General features: G+C 44.6%; 1 protein-coding gene across 1 annotated transcript; it reads right to left on the reverse strand.

Annotated features, from left to right (window-relative positions):
• Positions 1-339: 339 nt before the first annotated feature.
• LOC121018413 (olfactory receptor 2G3-like) lies at positions 340-1,890 on the reverse strand. Its single transcript, XM_040457143.1, has one exon. The coding sequence runs from the start codon at positions 1,888-1,890 to the stop codon at positions 946-948; it is 945 nt and encodes a 314-aa protein (XP_040313077.1). The 3' UTR covers positions 340-945.
• Between the last annotated feature and the right edge of the window lie 15,186 nt (positions 1,891-17,076).

The following is a 17,076-nucleotide window of genomic DNA, read 5'->3' on the forward strand; positions in this document are numbered from 1 at the left end:
TTTGATAATATTTTATAAATCGATAACTATTATGAATATAGGGAAAGCATGGCCAATATTTTCACACTTTAAAAATTACCCAGATTTTTAGCTGTGCTTTCAGAACAGATAAAAACTTCATAGTCAATATGAAGAAAAAAATTTTATAAATTCTATGAAATTACAATATCTGTGAAAGGGAATGTTATAATGGCAAAGATAAACACTTTTATTTATAAATAAATCTGCCTACTTTTGGGAGATTTAAATATTCACACTTAATGACAATACTTCAAATTGTGTTTATTTGCCCTCAATTCAGGTATAGCACTAAGGGGTCAATTGAGAGATTGGGGGCTGCTCTGTGGTAACAAGAGTTACCACACTGTGGTAACGTGTAGTAGAGAAACAGTCACGTTGGTCGTTCTCCTTGGAGACTTTCTCTGTGGCTGGGAGAGATCAGAATGGTCCCGGGTGCATGGAACCCCAGACGCCCTGCTGAATATGTGAGAATCAACAACCCCTGATAAGACAAACCGTCAGGCAGCTGTGGGTGTGCAGGGCCCTAACCGGCCGGCGAGCTGCAGACGCAGCCCCCCCTGCAGAGCCCTGTCCTCAGCTAGACCCACCTGGCAGCCGTGACCAGCGCGAGCTGGAGCTGCCTTCTGTCTGCTCATGGCGATAGTTCGTTACCAGAGCAATAACTCCGGGATTCCTGGAAGTATGATTCACGTGCACACGCTCCTGCCTCTAAACGTGTTCATGTATACACAGCATCTTTACAAATTAGCCAGAAAAAGACACATAACAGTTTGGGAAAGGAGGATGAAAAGAAGGGCTTAGGGTAGTAACTTCAGGACGCCATTGAAAGGAAATGTCACACCTGTTTTACTGCGGAGCCGAAGCTGTGACCCTTAGACGCGGGATGTGTAAGTCCTCGGCACCTGGGGAATGGCTGAGTACGTGTCACGGTTGTCCCTGATGTGGGTCCCTCCACAGCAGTCTCCTCAGAGCCCACTTAACCTCCTTGTTTCTCAGCGTGTAGATGAGAGGATTAAGCGAGGGCGTCACTACAGTATAGAAGAGGGTGAGGAATTTACTGTGGTTCTGCGTGTACTCGCTCTTGGGTTGGATGTAGACAGAAATTATAGTCCCGAAGAACAAAACCACAACCAGCAGGTGGGACCCGCAGGTCCCAAACGCTTTCCTCCTGCCTTCCGTGGACCTGATTCTCAGCACGCTCCTGGCGATGCAGCCGTAGGAGACCAGAATCAGCCCCAGCGGTATGACCACATAGAGGACGATGGCTATGGAGAGCTCGTTCTCCAGGAAGGTGGTGTTCACACAGGCAATTTTAATCAGGGCGGGCTCCTCACACATGAAATCATCCACCCTGTGGTGGTTGCAGAGAGGCAGCTGGAAGACGAGGATGGTCTGAAGCGTGGACTCCACAAAACCACTGCTCCAGGCCACAGCTGCAAGCTGCCGGAGCAGCCTGGGGTGCATGATGACGCCATAGTGCAGGGGGCGGCAGATGGCATTGAAGCGGTCATAAGCCATCACCGTCAGGAGGATGCACTCAGTGGAGCCCAGCCCCAGCGCCACATAGAGCTGGAGCACACAGCCCGTGTAGCTGATGGTCTTCTCGGGGCCCCTGAGATTCACCAGCATCTGTGGGACAATGCTCGTTGTAAAGCAGAGGTCCAGGAAGGACAGATTCGACAGGAAGAAGTACATGGGCGTGTGCAGCTTGGGGTTCAAGAAGGAGACCAGGATGATGGCTGTGTTCCCCACCAGTGTCAGTACATATATGATGGAGATGGCCACAAGGAGGACCTTCTCCAGCCGGGGATGCTCAGAGAAGCCCAGCAAGATAAACCCTGCCGGGTTGCTAGAATTTGTCCCTCTCATTCCTCCCTACGTGAGAGTCACCTTTCTTTGTCATTCCTGTTTTATTCCTGCGGGAAGAAAATCAGGTCTCATAACCACTGGAAAAATAACAAAGTGAGTGAAATGAGCATTTGGACACTGGAATTAGAGAAACAACAGACAAAGATAAAATTATGCAAACAAATATAATAGGTTGACCTGTTATCCAGAAAGAAAGACAAATATATTCAGTCATGAAAATACTAAATGCATTGAAAGGAAATATACAAACATAGGAGAGACATTAGAATCATATATGAACCAGATTTGAGATTTATATACCAAACCACCTGAGGATTAAAATACACAGGCCATCAATGCACACACTGTGAAAAAGCAGAGAAATGGAAAAGGTGATTGGTTCATATAGATAGACATGTGCTAGACAATATATGTAACAGATAAGTTGAAAGATCCATGTAGTGAGCAAGGGTCTGAGAGAAGGTACACAGAGTTGGAGACACATAGAATTTTTATACAGGAGCAGTGAGACATGGTTATCATTCATATCCATTGTGTTTCTATGAAGCAAATAATTACTGACCTGATAATAGCATTAAGCAAAACTTCTGTGATCTCCCTATTTGAGTCATAGGTCTACTGTCTTCATGAATATTGCTGTCTAGGAAAGTCTAATTCACAGTCCCCAACAAGCACACTCTCTCCCCAGTGGGTCCCAAGTCCACACGCTTTAATATGCTTTCACTACAAGAGCATCTGAATTCAGTCATCTAATGCAATCCACTGACATTTCATAGAGTAAATGGTGTAAAATGCATCAGTGTCCTTCATGCTATTAGCCTGCAGAGATTAGGAAGTGCAGTTAGGAACATCGGTCCCTCTGAATGCTCGGTCCTAGCGTTTCCAAATGACTGGGCAGATGGATTACCTGTGGGTCAAACCTAAACAGGTTTCTTACAATAAAAAAACAAAAATATCCAATGAAAATTCTCTTCAATATCCTGACCAGAAAATATAACTGTATTTCTAAGAGCCCTCGGCCATTATAGCTGATCTTAGGCAATCGTCATATAATCCACTTTAAGGAGAATAAGTTGTTTATTTTCCTCAGTACTCATGGCAATCACCAGCTGCAGTTTGAACTCTGGTTGAGTGAAACTGCTGTGTTTTGGGTGAGTTCAACCCTCCTTCCAGAATTGAAACAAAGGAAGTAAACTAATTGAAACAAAGGAAGTAGTCACTGTGTTTACCATATGTCCCTGTGACCACGTGGTTTGGTGGTAAAGTAAAACCCTGAATTGTGTGGTACAGAATTGACTTTGATTTAGCTGCTAGGTTTCCTCCCCCAAACTGTGAAGAGGGAAAGCTTGGGGCTACTGGGTCTACAAGAAACACAGTGCGTGGGGGGCCCACTTGGCCCAATGCAACGCTACATCACCACGATTTTGTCCTGGGGTATTTCTGCTCCAAGAATAACCCACATTTTCCCAGGTGAGTCCATACTGAAACTCTCTTTTCACATTTCTGTGAACCAAAATGCCAATGAGGGGATTTATGTCTGCAAAGAGAAGGAGAGAGTCAATTTTCCATGATTAAAAATATAGTGGATGTTGAGACACATGAAAACCTCATCCTGTTCACTGCTAAAGGGAACCAGCTCTGGATGGCCTGGACTTTTAAAATAAACTTCCTTTATCTTTTTCCACACATGAGAAAAACAGCCCTACCTTCCAGGAAGAATGTCAATCCAGAAGCTGTTGGAGGCTGTGATGAAAAGTTCAGTCTTGATCAGAATTCTGGGACAGGCAGTGGGGAAACTGCGTGTGGGCAGCCTATAAGCTGTGATCTCTTGGCTCAATCACCCTGCAGGTGGATGGAGGTTGGCGAGTTCACTCCTCACACATTACTGGAGCTCCTTCCCAGGCAGCGTCCCGTCTATATCACAGGGAGACTCCTGTCTCTGGAGAGAGAAGGGCCTTAGAGGCTTGCACTTCTGTGTCATTGGGAGGCAATCAATCCTATGCCACTTTCTGAACATACACACACGCACATACACATGCACTTTGCTGTGACGGTGTCTGTAACCGGCCCTCTGCTATCATGGTAGCCTCCCATCACGAGCTCTGGGATGGAGGGGCAGTGAGAAGAGTCTTCCACTCTAGGCATCGTGGAGTTTGCCAGCCAGAAAGGCCACGCACCTGCTTCCAACATGTGAGGTGCTGTCTCCTTGCTTCCAACAGTAAAATGCAAGAGGAGAGACATAAACTGGAGGTGAAGGAATCAGAACTTGAAGATTTGGATAATCCTCATTCATCTCAGAAGAAGACAGGATTACACCAGCAGAGACACTGATAAATTGGACCAACGGGCACAGAGATGAAAAAAAGAAGGCAAGGTTGTCAGACTCCTGGGATTCTACAGGCTGGGAAATGGGGCAGTGTGGCTGTGAACGTGTTTTCTCCTTCAAGAAAAGTGAAGAATGACCCTGAAGACAAATCAGGGCTCGGGGGCTGCCCGGAAGAGGGGGACACAGCTGTCCCCTGTGCAGCCTCAAAGGGTGGGAGCAGCTCTGTGGTGGACGCTGCCCAGTCAGAGGTCAGCACGGCAGACACAGGGCCAGCATGATGCCCTGTCATGACAAAGAGGATTACTGCAGAGCCTTAAAATTGAAAGGAGTGTGTCTCCTGTTTTCTGGGCACTCAGGCTCTGCAAAAGGTGCACATAAACCATCTTCGAGGCCACAGAGAAACTGATATCAGGAAACTGTCTCCTTAGCCAGCAATGGTGTTGCTCCTGGTGACGGGGTTGATTTAAAATGGCATTTGGAACATGTGGATTCTGTTCATGCCATGATTCCATGGACATGATTGTTATTAAAAATAAATCTTAAACATTTGACCAAAATAATAATGATAAAAGTACATAAACTATGCTACTCTCTGGAGGTGATGGAAATACCCGCTTTGTGCTCGCCCTGGGTCTTAGTGCTTATTGAAATGGTTGAAATAAGAGTTCTAATCATCAAAAGTAAAAACATCAATCTGGGAGAAATTGGCATTTCATGTTGAACATTATTAGGAATAAACAGAATATGAGAATATTCCAGCCAAGACCCGCCTTCCCCGGCCGGTGCCCTAGACAGCCCAGCCCAGACCTGCCTTCTTTGGCCTGTGCCCTGGATGGCCCAGCTCCACTGTGCAGGGTGGTGTTGACTGAGCAGCCTGGGCTCTGCACGATGTGACTCTGTGTGAAGGCCAGCATGTCCAGCTGCCTGACCCTGGAGGCGCTTTCGTGCCCGAGTGCCCCAGGCCAGTCAGGGTCCTCACCAGCACTACTGTGGTGACAGTGGCCGCTAATTTACAAGCTGTTGTGACAAGGAAATGTGACATTAGCCCAAGGCCACTTGCATATTAATAGAACCACCAGTAAGAATTCTACCTGTAACCACACACATGCTTCCAAACCTCTGGGCACTTAGACCTTCGTCACCCATTTAACATTCAACCTCAGGCTTTCAATCACGTCTAAGGCCACTCTTCCTGCTAATTCCCCCAGCCCTGGATAACCTCTGCACGGTGCGGGGAGGGGGCGCACAGGCCCCACACATGCACGGGGTCCCAGCAGCACCCCTCACCCTCCTCACCTGTCGCTCTAATTCACATGCTCTCCCTGCTCTAACACAACTGGTGAAGGCCTGGCCTGGGCTGCAGTCAGATGGGCAGTGTGGTCTGAAGGTCAGAGGTCATGACCTCTGCTGTGCCATGGTCCTTCAGCTTTACAGCAGAGCCCACCCACCCACCCCAGGAGCTTGGCAGTCACCCTCCAGCCTAGGATCACAGCCACACTTCTAAAGTCTCCAAGCTGTTCTTTCAGATCTTATTTTTTCTCCATGATAAGTCTGATTATTCTGTAAGAATTATTTCCCATACATGACCCCACTACTCTCACTGAAATGGCCCCTAATGATTAACAAATAAAGTTCCAGGTTCTCCACCATTTTTACCTAATTTATCTCTCCTACAACATGCCCTATTTATCCTATGATCAGCTTGTTCAGTTAATATTTAAACACTCAGAAGTTTCTGAATATCTTTTCCTTTTATTGAGGTTATGAACCACACACCACATCTAGTTCTCAAAATCTCACCAAACCTCATCCTTGGATGAAAAAGCTTGGAGACTTTAGAAGTGTGGCCTTGATCCTGGGCTGATCGCCCATGACCTCATCCTCTGAACTGCCCAGTCATCTTTCATGTGCTAATCAGTGGATTTGTGAGAAGAAAGAATCTTCTAAGGAACTCAAGGTCTCAGTTATAGCTAGGGGAGAGACTCTGGGAAGTGGCAGGAAGTTCCTAGGGGATGAAAGGACCCATTACAAAAGGACTCCTGTGATTCTTGTTGCAATTGTGAATGGGATCAGTTTGTCTTTCTGTTGCTTCATTATTGGTGTATAAAAATGCAACTGATTTCTGTACATTGATTTTGTATCCTGCGACTTTGCTGAATTCATGTAGCAGTTCTAGCAGACTTTTGATGGAGTCTATCGGGTTTTCCATGTATAATATCATGTCATCTGCAAAAAGCGAAAGCTTGACTTCATCTTTGCCAATTTGGATGCCTTTGATTTCCTTTTGTCTGATTGCTGATGCTAGAACTTCCAACACTATGTTAAACAACAGCGGTGAGAGTGGATATCCCTGTCGTGTTCCTGATCTCAGGGGGAAAGCTCTCAGTTTTTCCCCATTGAGGATGATATAATAGCTGTGGGCTTTTGATAAATGGCTTTTATGATGTTTAAGTATGTTCCTTCTATCCCAACGTTCTTGAGGGTTTTTATTAAGAAAGATGCTGGATTTTGTCAAAAGCTTTTTCTGCATTGATTGAAAGGATCATCTGGTTCTTTTCTTTTATTAATGTGATGTATCATGTTGATTGATTTGCAAATATTGAACCAGCCTGCAGCCCCAGAATGAATCCCACTTGATCATGGTGAATAATTCTTTTTATATGCTGTTGAATTCGATTTGCTAGTATCTTGTTGAGAATTTTTGCATCCATATTCATCTAGGAATAAACCTAACCAAAGATGTAAAAGATCTGTATGCAGAAAACTATAGAAAGCTTATGAAGGAAACTGAAGATACAAAGAAATGGAAAAGCATTCCGTGCTTATGGATTAGAAGAATAAATATTGTTAAAATGTCAATAGTATCCAAAGCAATCTACACATTCAATGCAATCCCAATCAAAATTGCACCAGCATTCTTCTCGAAGCTAGAACAAGCAATCCTAAAATTTGTATGGAACCACAAAAGACACCAAATAGGCAAAGTGATTTTGAAGAACACCACCAAAGTGGGAGGCATCACAATCCCAGACTTTAGCCTCTACTATAAAGCTGTAATCATCAAGACAGCATGGTATTGGCACAAAAACAGACACATAGACCAATGGAATAGAATAGACACTACAGAATTGGACCCACAAAAGTATGGCCAACTAATCTTTGACAAAGCAGGAAAGAATATCCAATGGGAAAAAAGACAGTCTCTTTAACAAATGGTGCTGGGAGAACTGGACAGCAACATGCAGAAGGATGAAACTAGACCACCTTCTTACACCATTCACAAAAATAAACTCAAAATGGATAAAGGACCTGAACGTGAGACAGGAAACCATCAAAACCCTAGAGGAGAAAGCAGGAAAAAAATCTCTCTGACCTCAGCCACAGCAATTTCTTACTTGACACATCTCCAAAGGCAAGGGAATTAAAAGCAAAAATGAACTATTGGGACCTCATGAAGATAAAAAGCTTCTGCACTGCAAAGGAAATAAACAACAAAACTGAAAGGCACCTGATGGAATGGGGGAAGATATTTGCAAATGCCATATCAGACAAAGGGCTAGTATCCAAAATCTATAAAGAACTCACCAAACTCCACTCCTGAAAAACAAAGAACCCAGTGAAGAAATGGGCAGAAAACATGAATAGACACTTCTCTAAAGAAGACATCCAGATGGCCAACAGACACATGAAAAGATGCTCAACGTCGCTCCTCATCAGGGAAATACAAATCAAAACCACACTCAGAGATCACCTCGCACCAGTCAGAGTGGCTAAAAAGAGCAAATCAGGAGACTATAGATGCTGGAGAGGATGTGGAGAAAGGGGAACCCTCCTGCACTGTTGGTGGGAATGCAAACTGGTGCAGCCACTCTGGAAAACAGTGTGGAGGTTCCTCAAAAAATTAACAATAGATCTACCCTATGACCTGGTAATAGCACTGCTAGGAATTTACCCAAGGGATATAGGAGTGCTGATGCATAGGGGCACTTGTACCCCAATGTTTATAGCAGCACTCTCAACAATAGCCAAATTATGGAAAGAGCCTAAATGTCCTTCAACTGATGAATGGATAAAGAAGCTGTGGTTTATATATACAATGGAATACTACTTGGTAATGAGAAAGAATGAAATCTGTTCATTTGTAGTAACATGGATGGAAGTGGAGAGTATTATGCTAAGTGAGATAAGTCAGACAGAGAAAGAGAGATACCATATGTTTTCACTCTTATGTGGATCCTGAGAAACTTAACAGAAGACCATGGGGAAGGGGAAGGAAAAAAAAAAGTTAGGGAGGGAGGGAGCCAAACCATAAGAGACTCTTAAAAACTGAGAATAAACTGAGGGTTGATGGGGGGGGGGGCCCGGCGGGCGGGAAAAGTAGGTCATGGGCATTGAGGAGGGTACCTGTTGGGATGATAACTGGGTGTTGTATGGAAACCAATGTGACAATAAATTTCATGTTTAAAAAAAAAAGAAGAAGAAGGACTCCTGTGCTTTGTGACGGAGGTTAGACTCTCCTGCGAACTCTGGCAGCACATCTTGTATTTTGTAAGATCACAGACTCTGGAGTCAGATCAGCGTAGGTTCCAGAACCTGGGCAAGATATTTCTCCTCTAGAAGATAAGGTTTCCTCATCTTTATTGAGTGGAACAATAGTGCCAGTGAGTGATGCGTGAAATGATGTGTGTGACGTGCTTGGTGGGGAGCCTGGCACCCAGCAGAGCTCAATCCACACTTACCTGCTGATTTGGTGAAGGTGAGAGCAGTGTGTGGGTGCCTCACCCTTCCTGCCTGCCGTGTGCTGGCTCTCTCCCCCCTGGACTCCGTCTTTACAATGTCCCATGATCTTTCCGGTCATTTTTAAGTGGTAAAAATGCCCACGTTTAAGTAATAAAGTATTCTCATGTCTGTCATTGAAGTGTCTGCCATCAGGTCTGGTCCAGCTGGAGAACCTGCAGGGGAATTGAGAGCTATGAGGGTCTCTGTCTCCACCTTGTGTGTGCTACTCTCGCCTTAGGCACGGGCTGTGAACTTGCCAGTGGAAAACTGCGGAGGGAAAAGGACATGGGCGACAGCAAAGTTTACTCCGTAGCTAAAGGCTGTTTCATTCAGCTTCTCACATTTATGTATTTTGGGGCAATTACTATAAATCCATTCATCATGTTCACTGAACAGTCAATATCTACCGCTTTCTCCCACTCCGTTAATTCCAGGCCAGAATGCTTGGCTTCCCCTGAAAGTCCTTCTGGAGCCTTCCTCTCCCTCTGCCAGCCTGTCAGGGGTGTGGACACCAGTCAGGCTGTGACCCTGAGAGACACAGATGGCAGAGCCCCTCACTGAACTTAAGAGACATATGAATGGGGCGCGAGGGGGCCTCCGTCGGTTAGGCGTCCAACTTCAGCTCAGGTTGTGATCTCACGGTCCGTGAGTTCGAGCCCCGCGTTGGGGCTGACAGCTCAGATCCTGGACCTTGCCTTGGGTTCTGTGTCTCCAACTCTCTCTACCCCTTCCCCACTCACGCTCTGCCTCTCTCTCTCAAAAATAAACATTAAAGAAATTTTTAAAAAGGAAGAATGAGTAGAGTATGTATAGATGGGAATTGACAGTGAAAGGGGATGGGCAGAGGTATGAGCATGCCCACGTGTTTGTGCTCAGCCGTAGGTATGTGCGTTACTGGGGGTGCATTTATTAGAATTAGAAAGTATACATGTAAACCAGTGTGTTCATTGGGGCCCTTTTATATTGTTGTTATAGTATCACTTCCTTTCACTCTTTTGAAAGACCATTCTGCACCTGTGCTGCTGTTGGATGCCCAGACCCAGATCTGCAAGTATATTGTCACATGCTATGTTACATGAACGTAAGGGTTAATCATTGAGAATGACTTAATATATTTTACTTTCATGATTATTTTTCACAAGTAACAAAACAATTTCAAGATGTGCAGTTATTATGAGGGAAGAATGGTGAAGCCTGAGGACATGTGCCCATTTGTCTTAAACATGACACACAGTGATGGTCTTTGGAAATATGCTTTGTCTCAGTGAGTGTATTTTAAACATTTTCATTTACAACTGGACTTTCAAAAGCCCATTACAAATCTCAGCCTCTTTAATCTTCTAGAAGGTAAAACATCTATGCTGAGGCCACTAACTTACACGCCACCAGGGAACCTCCTCTCCCTGACCCTTATCCCCATGTTGAGATTCAGCTACCCGGTCATCAACATGCAGGCCCAGAAGCTGACTCCTTCCTCAACACCATGCATCAGAACAGGCCAGGAGGTTGGGTGGTTTGTTTTTTTTTTTTAATTTGAACATGTTAAGATATTTTTATTATTTATTTACTTAACTTGAGTATATTTGACACACAATGCTACACTGGTGTCAGGCGTACAAGTGATTGGACAAGCTAATATGTTATGCTGTGCTGCCCCAATGCATCACGGTGACAGCATCACTGTATGTTCTAAATGCAAATACCATACAATTTCACTCATGCATGGAATTTAAGAAACCCAACAAATAAACAGAGACGGGAAAGAGAGAGGCAAACCAAGAAACAGACTCTTACCCACGGAGAACACACTGATGGGAGGTGGGAGGACGGGGGAACAGGTGATGGGGATGAAGAGGGCACTGGTCCTGAGGAGCACCAGGTGCTGCATGTGTGAAATCACTGTGTGCTACACCTGAAACTAGTGCTACGCGCATGTTAACTGACATTTTAAAAAATCTTGGAAGAAGAAAATAAATGCATCACGTGAATTTATATTAATAAGCTAGTGGACTAAAAGAGTTAACTAGTCCGTGAAAGAAATACTTTTGAAATTATGTGTGCATAATGATTAAACATTTAGAACACAGATATGTTTATTACTTCCAAGAGCCAAATGTTTGCCATCTTCTAGGAAAAAGAACCACTAAAATCTCCAGAAGCTGACTGTCGTTTATAGAACAAATACCCTTGGGGAAAGGGGTTCTGCCGGCAGCTCAGTGGGTTGAGTGTCAGACTCTGGGTGTCAGCTCAGGTCACGATCTCGCGGTTCTGGGGACCAGGCCGCCCCCCCGTCCCCCCCCCCCCCCCGTGGGGCTCAGAGCTTTCAGGTTGGGATTGATTCTCTGTCTCCTCGCTCTCTGCCCCGCCCCTACACTCGCGCTGTCTCTCAAAATAAACTTAAAAAAAAAAAAAAATCCTTGAGGAAAAAAAATCACTTCAAAATTATGGTTGAGGGGCTGAAACGGTATTTACGTACGTGAAACATCAATGTCCTCCTGAATCCTCCTCATTTACACGGTTTCTCATAAGCCACAGACTGAGCGCCCTGTACCCTTCCAACAGTTCCTTCTCCCTTATTTACCTTTTGGTGTGACAGATTTTACCTCGGCTCCTGACACTCACGTCTCAGGAAAACTGCTTCACGGCGAGCCTCCGGAGCCCTTCTGGTCCCCCGCTCTGGCCTCGGCGGGACCCCGCGGTCCCCCACCACCGTGACCTCAAGGCAGCCGGCCCTCCCTCCGGCCGCAGCTCCACCTGTTCCGGCGCGTTTCTCCACGTGCCCAACGACCCCTCCCCGCTGCGCCTGCGTTCCACCCTCCCCACCAACACGCCGGCAATTCCTGACCGCCGCCGTCTCGAACAACAGTCTCCTCTTTATCACAGGGAAAGCTTTCGTTCACCTTGTGGTGCCCTGTGGACAGACTGGATCAGAGAATCTGGATTTTCACTGCAAGGCTTCCTTTCTGAGCCTGTGGGATTTTTATTGAAGCGGTTTTTTTGTTTTTTTGTCTGAGTTCACTCGTGCGCAGGAAAAGAATGAGCTTATCACGTCGGGTCAGGGTGAAAAGGGGTGTAGTTTGTGTGGCCAGCCGCCGGAGGCCCCACTTCCCGGGCTCCTTTGTTTGCAGGTCCTGATTGACTTAGGTAAACGAGACCGTTTGGGGCATCCTGTCCTTCTGATGCTGCGCTTTTAACTCCACTCCTGTTTTCACCGAAAGAGGGCAAACCCGTGACAGTCTAGACCCCCCTCCTTCAGTAAACGCAGAGCCCAGGCCCGCTCTCTCGGGGACAGCGAGGGACAGTGACTTGTTCCCGTTGGCCGTGGCTACAGGCATCTTGCGATCAGAGGAACCACAAGGCCCCTTCCGACCACAATATTGGTTACTGATAGGCTGAGACCGGCACAAAACAATAGGAAAAGGACCTGGAAAGGAGTGATCAATAAATATCAGTTAACAGCTCTTCAGTCTTGTACTCTCCTCCTATTTGGATCCAATATGTGCTTATTATTTTCAATTGTTCTAACACGAATTCTTACCTCGTCAGTAATTAGATGCCCACTTATGCTTACATCTGAATGGAAAATCAATCACCCGAAAATATGGGTAAATTAATCCTTTTTTGGGTCTCTATAATATGGAAAAAACATATGACTTATTTTTTCTCTGCATACTTCTAGAAAGTGTGACACACATCTCTTTTTTTTTAATGCTTATTTATTTTCAGGGAGAGTGTGAGTGGGGGAGGAGCAGAGAGGAGAGAATCCCAAGCAGGCTCCACGCTCAGCCAGGAGCCTGACCCAGGGCTCGAACACACGACCCTGGGATCATGACCTGAGCCAAAATCAAGAGTCTGATGCTCAACCAACTGAGCGACCGGGTGCCCCTATTTTTTTTTTCTTTTTGACACAAGGCTTTAATGGTGGTAACTGAGCTGAAGCTGTCATTGCCAAAAGGCATCTAGTCTATTCATCGTGTTTGGAATTACTCTCTACAGGAAACTGTGCTACTATTAACCTGGCCAACAATGAATTTAAAGTAGTTGACCTATGAAATAAAAATATCCTCCCCAATGTTTCCTGAATAAATACAAGCTGAAATGTAGCCATTGGCAAATGGCTATCACTGTTTGCAAGCAACATAAAATATTCTTATAAAATACATTTCTTCATTTGTGAAATAGTTAAAAGGTCATAACAGATACAAAATAAAACAAGAAGGCAAGTGCACTGAATGCCTGTGTGTTTGAGAGATTCATAACAAAGCATAGACCTCCTGACCAGTGCCTAACACTTGGAAGAAAGACATAAAACTGCAAATACAAGGAATAAAAGAATCACTTTTCAGGCAAAAATGACCTGGACACACGGAGGACCAGACCAGACAGCATCATCTCTGAATGGTGGAAATCAGGTCACTGGCTCCCAGTGATATACATCAGGAATAAAAATGATACTACATACTACGTTTTTATAACTGTACAAATCGTTATTGAATAAAAAGTTGAGATGCATTTTTTGAGCTTAGCACACATTTTTCTATTGTTTTATCCTCATAAGCAGCAACATAAACATTTTTAAAACAGAGTTCTGATTAGGCACAGTAAATTGAACAGAAATGTTGATTCCCATTCCTTTCTAAACACCATAAAAATTACATTACATAAAAGCTGATGTGAATCTACAAGGACAAGCAGGCTGGAGAGGGACCGACAGCCAAGAACAGATGGGTAAACTTTTGGAAGACGTGAGACGAGAAGGATGGGAGGAAGCCAAGGAAGGGGGTGAAGCTGCTCTCAGAGGACTGGCGAGGCAGCGGGTAAGAGCCAGAACTGGAGCCTCGGGGCAGCCTGGGGAGCAGGCAGGTGTCAGCAGGACTATCAAGACAGAAGGGTTTAGAAATGTGCCCTAAGGTTTACAGCAGCACTTTCAACAATAGCCAAATTATGGAAAGAGCCTGAGTGTCCATCAACTGACGAATGGATAAAGAAGATGTGGTTTATATGTACAATGGAATACTACTTGGCAATGAGAAAGAATGAAATCGGGCCATTTTCAGCAATGTGGATGGAACTGGAAAGTATTATGCTGAGTGAGTGAAATAAGTCAGTCAGAGAAGGACAGATATCCTATGTTTTCACTCATATGTGGAAGTTGAGAAACTTAACAGAAGACCGTGGGGGAGGGGAAGGGGAAAAAGTAGTTTCAGACAGAGAAGGAGGGAGGTGAACCATAAGAGACTCTTAAATACAGAGAACGTACTGAGGGTGGATGGGGAGGTGGGGGAGAGGGGAAAGTGGGTGATGGGCGTTGAGGAGGGCACCTGTTGGCGTGAGCACTGGGTGTTGCATGGAAGCCACTTGGCAATAAATTATATTAAATAAAGAAATAAAGAAATGTGCCCAGCAGGCGGCTCGTGACAGGATAGAGAAGACAGAGGCTGACAGGTGTCCTGTGTGGACAATCACATCGTTTCACTCGCACTGTGCCTTCTGCTGCCCCAAAGGTGTGATCGAAGGAGAAATAAAGGCTAATGTAAAGGAGATAGGAGCAAAAATCTATGCCGAATGTTCATTTTGGTGGCTCGCCCTGAGGAGTATAGATTGGCAATGCTCAGTAGCTTGGAAGAAGAAAATCTAGATCAAATTTGGGAGCAGCTGTCTTGCTCCCTGTCTACGTGGCTATGATCTTGGGCACGTTCTTTGATTTTTCTGAGTTTGGGGACTGCCATCAGCTAAATAGGAATAGTTCAAATGTGCTTCCCTAACTTATACAGTGGCTATGATTACCAAATGAATTAATAAATATCTTATGTTTAGTAAATACCTTGTATGATAAATATGAGTTAGAATGAAGAGCCATTATGGGAGAGACACATGTAAAAATCATTTTAGAAAGATGAATTTTGTGACTGAATGAAGTTCTTATTTTTCTCAGAATAGTGAGCATATGTGAGGAGTAATTTTACCTAATTCATAATCGATATTATAAAAATCATCTGAACAACCACTAAGACCAAGTCTTATTGGAATGGATTTAATTTCCTCTGAGGTGACTTTCTGAACTTGCCCAAAGTTTGTACTTGGTCGGAAACTTTATCTTGGTTGCTTCTGAGGTTGTCTCACTTGCTGGTCCCTCTGGCTCTTCTGTCCCGGGCATGTTGGTGGCAGACGTTAATTATGCTGAGTCTCAGAGGCTTACATGGAATCACAGCATGCAGACTCAGGGGAAAGCGCTGCGGGAGGCTGCGGGGCCTGGGGATGGCCATAACTGGGAGCCGGTGCCTTGACCCTTCAGTAGGTGAGGGGAGCGGGGTTGACGCTGCACAGAGCCCAAAGGAAATCCAGACAGCAGACCAGGGTCTGGGAGTCACGTCTGAGCCTGAGGTCAGTCTTCCCCAACAGCCCCTCTCTGTCCCAAGCAAACAACCTGATAGATTTTACAGCCCAGCACCAGGTCAACAACGCAACGGTTTGGGGAGGGAAGGAGAGTCAAAATCAGAGGGAACCTTGCTTTGCTGCTCCATACAGTTGGGGAAGGAAGCATTCAGGAATAGAACTGTAGAGTAAAAAAAAAAATAATTAAAAAATATTGATTTCACGGCCACTGACATTTTTTTTGCGAAAACAATGGAATTAAGAAAAGTGTATTGGGGTGCCTGGGTGGCTCAGTCGCTTGAGCCTCTGACTTCGGCTCAGGTCATGATCTCGCAGTTCATGAGTTCGAGCCCCGTGTCGGGCTCTGTGCTGACAGCTCAGAGCCTGGAGCCTGTTTCCGATTCCGTGTCTCTCTCTCTCTCTGCCCTCCCCCACTCCTTCTCTCTCTCTCTCTCTCTCTCTCTCTCTCTCTCTCTCTCTCTCAAAAATGAATAAACATTAAAAAAAAGAAGAAAGAAAAGTGTACTGATGTAGGATTCAAATCACATATTATTCAAATCTTTGCTTCTAAATTTACCAGATTTATGTGCTTGAGCAAGTCCTGTAGCCTCTTGGTGCCTGAGTTTTCTCTGTTCTATCATTTAAAAAAGTATTCTTACTTTAGGGGATTATTATGAGAACAAATGAAACATACATGTGAGGAGGGCTTATTATATGCACAAAATCGATTATATATACATACACAAAACTTATATACATTTATATATTATGGAAAGTTAGATACGAACATTCTGGTATTTGCAGATCCTTGTTATACATTATTCTGTTATAAGGAAAGCTGTGGAGAAATGCAATTGTTTCCTATTAGTGTTGTTTACCTTTGGGACCTTGTATTTTCATTTAAATATCCTAAGATGTGCCTTTTCCCCACTCCTCTAGACTGAAACTGTGATTTACATTACAAAGTTTGTAGATAATAAGGTACTGACTTCGTGTGGGAACCAACTGAGATCTGAAAGGCCCACCATTCAAACAAATCCAAGACTGTTTAGAACAAGGGAATCCAGTACATGGCATCCAGGCATGGCATCAGGCCGTAGGGACGATTCGTAGACATCACATTAAGAAGAAATATCTGAAGTGAATCACAGGAGAAATGAACACCAAAATATGGCAATAAAACACTTAGAATGTTTATATTACGAGTAATGTGGGCATATTTCACTCTGCCCTGGCTTCTTGGTCAGGGAGTAGAGAAGCAGCTGGTGTATCTAGTTCTGTGGTGATGAAATATCAGCAAGACCCACTGAGGCCATGAGTGAAAGGAAATCATAACGTCAAGATGCTGGAGTGATCTAACCCACCACAACCCCAGAGGGAAGCATTTCAGAGCTTCAGGCTTTAACTGAATTCCAATTAATTAAAAGGTGGGAAATACCCATCGTCTAAACTTGCTTCTAGAAGTCACACCCCTACTCTTAGAGAGTATGTATTAAGTCCAGTCGGAAAAGGGGCCAGGTACTAAAACAGGGATATAAGTATATATATACACACACATATATAGGTATATGCACATAAAATAAAATGTATTGTGTGTCACAGGAGAATTACAAATACACTGTTCTGGAGGGTCAGTAAAGAGGGTGGGGCATACTTAGGAACCTTTTTAACCTGAAATGATGCTCACAGGACAGAAAGCAGTGGGT

Source organism: Herpailurus yagouaroundi, unplaced genomic scaffold, assembly GCF_014898765.1.
Source record: "Herpailurus yagouaroundi ecotype Mexico unplaced genomic scaffold, PumYag 219, whole genome shotgun sequence".
Classification (NCBI taxonomy): Eukaryota; Metazoa; Chordata; class Mammalia; order Carnivora; family Felidae; genus Herpailurus; species Herpailurus yagouaroundi.